General features: G+C 35.9%; 1 protein-coding gene across 2 annotated transcripts; it reads left to right on the top strand.

The window, feature by feature from the left end:
* The first annotated feature begins 256 nt into the window (after window positions 1-256).
* LOC137729760 (protein SPEAR3) lies at window positions 257-2,577 on the top strand. Of its 2 annotated transcripts, XM_068468784.2 has the most exons (5): window positions 257-773; window positions 887-1,003; window positions 1,515-1,594; window positions 1,719-1,809; window positions 2,214-2,577. In XM_068468784.2, exons 1-5 carry the CDS (start codon window positions 552-554, stop codon window positions 2,322-2,324), a joined length of 621 nt encoding a protein of 206 aa, XP_068324885.1. In that variant the 5' UTR covers window positions 257-551; the 3' UTR covers window positions 2,325-2,577. The 2 variants fall into 2 exon arrangements, with proteins under 2 accessions (XP_068324885.1, XP_088541625.1); XM_088685499.1 differs by lacking the exon at window positions 1,719-1,809 and having other exon boundaries at window positions 273-773.
* The last annotated feature ends 2,647 nt before the right edge of the window (window positions 2,578-5,224 follow it).

Below are 5,224 nucleotides of genomic sequence, written 5' to 3'. Positions count from 1 at the left end.
ACGGCATGAACTAGCTATTGACATATGCAACTCGTCTACAGCGCGTGGTAAGGTAGTTTCTTGTTCGATTAACGGACAATATTTTAACACTTTAAATCATATAGACAATCGCTTTCAAGTGGCAGTGTATAAAGTCCACATCTGAAGGAAAAGAAATATTTGATAAATTGAATACAATATTGTATGTGACAATTATCAAATAATATGGTAAATATTAAAGTAAAGAAATTAGAGAAGTTATGAAATTAAGGGAAAACTAAAGAGAAGGAGCATAAAATCTAAGTATATATATAAAGCATTAGAATCTACACACAATCTGATCCAGCTATGCAATAATTACTGGCTTAGCAAACCAGCTTTAAAGGGTCACTGGAGATCTCTGATTTCTCAGCTAGTAGCTTGCCACAAAGTTTGGGATTTGCAAAACCAGTTTTCTCGTTCTCTCTCTACTTGCTCTATTTCTGTGTGCGTCTCTCTCTCTAAAAGTGCTAATCTTATACATACGTACATACCTAGCGCGAGGAGAAATCGAAATTAAGAGGATTGATCTGATGGGGAGCAGTTATTTTGGGGAGCCAAACATGGGAGGAGGAGGAGGTGGTGGTGGTTCTTCTTCTTCTTCAAGGAAGGGAAAGAAGAGCAATTCAGACAAGCCAAAGCAACCCCAGAGAGGCCTTGGAGTGGCTCAATTGGAGAAGATCAGATTACATGGTCAAATGGGTAGCACTTATCACCCTTCCCTCCACTCTCCATACTCCACTAGTTTCAGCAACGTGCGTATGCATATACCTTTTCTCTATCTCTGAGTAATTCGTATTTGGTTCATTTGCAGAGAGAGAATTTTAATTCTAATGGGGTTTTAGTATAAATTCTTATAATCATGCAGGAGGAGACAAGAGCGCAAACAGCTTATTCATCCATACCATCATCATCTTTCTCTTCTTCACCATCCTCCACTTCCTCACTCTCTTATGGCTTCCATGGCTTCCACCCCAACATCATGGTGCGTTTGTGTAATTTCCCACCATTTCCATTAATTGTAATTTCGTTTCCAAGTTAATTTGTTGACGAGTCAACATGCACATACATATATGTGGATCAATGCTTGTGAAGTCATGTCCAACTTCATCTATATCTTGATCATCACCACCCACAACAAACGCTTACAGTTCAAACAGTTTTACCCAATTGGAGCAATTCTTTTCTTCCCCTTTTGAGGTGAACAATAACGGTTTTATTAGAACAAAAGCGGTTTTCCCCCTTTTGATTGACTTTTCTAAGTTTCTTAATTTTGTTCGTTATTTGGCTCCAACCCTAGTTAGTCGCTGGCCACATGTGGCAACAAATCCAGTTTTTATAGCCAAATCCTCATTACCTCTGAAAATCATACTCTTGATCAGCCTTGAAAGATAGTAATTCAGATCAATGGATTTTATTTTCGTATGAGTAGAACTTCTGATCAATCTTGTGGAATTTTAAGTAATTCAATCCCTTAAAATTTCCTGGTTTTGCAGACGGGCGGTCTTGGTGAATATGAAAGAGCAAACATGACATATGGTGGTGAACATAATTCCCAACTTAGTACAACAGCCAGGTGCATATGCTTACTCTCTCGCTCTCTCTCTTGAATTCTTTGTGACTTCTGTGAACTGTTTTTCTTTTCCTGAAACTGTGTTTGTTTTTAACCCGTACGTAAAATTTCAATTTCTTAAAACCAGATGGGACGTCCCCGGTAATGCCATTTTAGACACCCAACATTTTGTGCAATCCAGCATGACCAGACACCTTCTAAATCCACCTCCAGTAGAGGTACTTACAATCACATGCTCTCTCACATATCAAATGCAGTTCTACTTTGACACATTCATTTCTATAATATGAAACAAAATTAATAGGAACATAATTTCAACACACTCATTTTTTCACCATGTACACCCCTGTTATTAAAGGAAAATCAAGAGACAATAATAAACACAGATGACGCTTTACCGCAGTAGCAAATGACGCTTATGCATCCCGGTGCGGGTACGATCCCCAGCAGTCTCCCTCCCTTTTAACAATTAACAATTTAATAGAGATGTGTAGAAAGAGAAAAATTGGATGCAAAAAATATTTATCAATTGATATACTGTCTTTTCTATTTATTTCATAGGTTTATAAATGTACTGGTGATCCAAGTTTGAATTTATTTGGTGATGGTATTATATATGTAGGACTCTCATCACAGGACGAGCAAAAAACACAGAAGTAGCTCCATGGGCTCAAGCAGTCACAACTCTGAATCAAGTGACACCCAAGATCTAGATTTGGAGCTCAGACTCTGACTTTAGTTTGCTCGAGTCTGTATGGGTTTGCAACTACATGCGTACGTACGTTTAACTTGCAATTTCAAGCTGATCGTCAAAATATGTGGCGCTTCAAATTAAGCATAGCAACAAATTAGTTAGTTTTCATTTTCATGTGGAAGAGCTCATGTAGTGCAAGTTTACTGATTTTTTCTGCATAATACAATGATGAATTTTTTTCCTTGAATCGTTGAATATTGCCAAAGAAATGAAGGAACAGCATTAGTACTAATTCTTTACTTGATACATATTGCAACTTTCTTGATTTATTGGTTTGAGGAATGTTTTTGTTGTCTCTAAGTCCTATTGAACAATAGGAACTAGTAAGATTTTGTACCGAAGATAAAAAGGGAATCCATTAAGAAAGAAAACGTTCTAAGGAAACTGATTAACTGCTATTGAGTCAAGTGGATATTAAATCTGTTAAGTAAAATTGAGATCTAGTGATTAATTTAATTGATATCCGAATGGAATCATTCGTTTAAGAAAATCATTTTCAAACACTCTTTTTTTTCTTCCACATATTAGGCTTGTTCATGTCCATTGATCTCAATGGCCAGATATAAACATGATGAAAATAGGAGAAAATTAGCGTGTATAAATCACTTTCCATTATTTACATATATGCATTATGCAGTGACAAGAAATGAGCATAACGTCATTACAGAAAATATGAGCAGAAAATCTTGTTGTATACTCGACCTAGATCATACAACTATTTGTGTTGTACTCGGTGGTTTTTTCTTTATGATTTTCGGTTGACATTAAGAAAAGTGTGCTTATTCAAGATGAATGAATCCAACTATATAGCATACATACTCCATTTGCTTATAGAAAGTAAATAAAATGTTGCCTTCTTTGTTTTCTTCAGTTCATGTAGCAAAATGCAGTCAAGCAACTTGATGATTAATGTGCAATTCTTGTTGGGAGTATTAACCCAACATCGAAGAAAAAAGGAACTTTGCATGTCCTTCTAAGTAATTGGGCTACTCCCATTTGTCAATTGATTCTATAGTAGAACCTTAACATTCTTCATGGCATAAGAACAAGTTGTCCACTACTACGAAATCATTTATCAGTATCGCTATGATAACCGACAAAAAACATATATTACTGTCGAATATTAAGCAAAATCCGACAGAAAATGGATGCAATGGCTGATATAGTAAGCGGTAGAATTACCAGCATCAGGAAATGAATTTTCTGTCGGTTAAGGTCTTAAAACTGACAGAATTTGTGTCGGATATATGCAACAATAAATACTAAACTATTGTCAAATATTATCAATTAATGTTGTTCCTGACCGCCAGGAAATTAAAAATATTGTTGGATTCACATCATCTTCCTGTCGATCCTAACTGATAGAAAAAATTTAAAAAAATAAAGTCTACCATTTTCCGTTGGTCACAACTGACAGAAAAATATTAATAATGAAAAAAAATACGAATCATTCTATTTGTTTTTTTAATTTTACAGAATGAATAAAAAAAAATTAATGAGTGAATAAAATAAACAAAGCTCGTAACAAACATAATATGCATTCAAATATAAATTAACCTACAATAATGTCTTTCGAATCCACCATAACACATAAAGTAGACGTTAAATATAAATTAACCTACAATACAGTCATCTGAATTCGCCATAATACATAACTAGACAAAAAACATTTGTTCGAAGTAGATAAAGTATCAAACATAGCCGTAAGGAAAACCAGCAAACTATTCATTAGAACTTGAGCCCTATGCCGAACCTCCCTATGCTCCCGAGCCTTCTGCCGATCCTCCCTGTGATCCAAAGCCTTCTGCCAATCCTCCATGTGCTTCCAAATACCTCATCACATCCCCATCAAAACTACTTGATAGCAATCCGAAAAACAAACCCGAGGATAATCCACCATTGAAAACACCTGGAGAAATATGTGAGTCACCAGGAGAAGCCATCTGAAGTCGATATACTGGCATTGGATACTGCGGCTGAAAAGGCATATACTGCATAGGATATGTAGGCGTAGGTGGCTGATTGGGAGCCAAATGTTGTGATGCTTGAGGGCTGAGTGGTGGCTACTGCAGATGTTGTGGAATAAGCAACATCAATATTTGCTGTTGCTGCATCATGATTTGCTGGTTCATCGACTGTTGCTGCGAGGTCTTTGATTTCTCTAGCTCAATCGTTACCGTCGCTAACTTTCTGGAGGCTTTTTCCTCCCTCCTCCTTAATTCGTTGTTCTCAGCTACCACCTTGGCCAATACATCCCTGGATGATTTCCTGGAAGACTGAGCACCAGAAGAGCTTGCATATGACACCATCTTTGGTATCACCCCATGACCATAACCTCGAACCCTATTTCTAGTCTCAAAACCTATCTGCTCAACATAAATCTATGTTCTAACCTCAGAGGTGTCATCTTCTCCGGACTTGACAATTGACTGAATTTGACTCTCCATAGATGTCTTGCGATATAATATTTAAACAAAATAATAAAAGATTATTAAGAGCTGAAATATAGAAAAATAAATAAGATTCATAAAAACAGATTCATCAATCCAAACAGAAAGATAAACAAAGTTCATAAAAACACATATTCTGTGTTTAAATAATGTGTTCTAACAAATGCAATATTATTGTTTAAATAATGTGTTAGAACATAGATTCATCAATCCAAATAGAAAGATAAATAAGAATTAAATACAAATAGTCATAATCTGAATAGAGTTATAAATTATTTACCCCTCTCTGTTGTGACGATTCATCAATCCAAGAGTCATCTGTCCGGGTATGGGTAGCTCGAAGAAAAGAGATGGGATCCGGCTCTTTCCCATGCTTTTTCTTCTTTAAATATGTTAAAAGAGAACAATAAATACTTATTAACCCCAGAT

Source organism: Pyrus communis, chromosome 15 (genome assembly GCF_041283825.1).
Source record: "Pyrus communis isolate YQ-2024b chromosome 15, ASM4128382v1, whole genome shotgun sequence".
In the NCBI taxonomy this organism is placed as follows: Eukaryota; Viridiplantae; Streptophyta; class Magnoliopsida; order Rosales; family Rosaceae; genus Pyrus; species Pyrus communis.
Note: the sequence above shows the minus strand (reverse complement) of the source record. Positions and strands in the feature narration are given on the sequence as shown.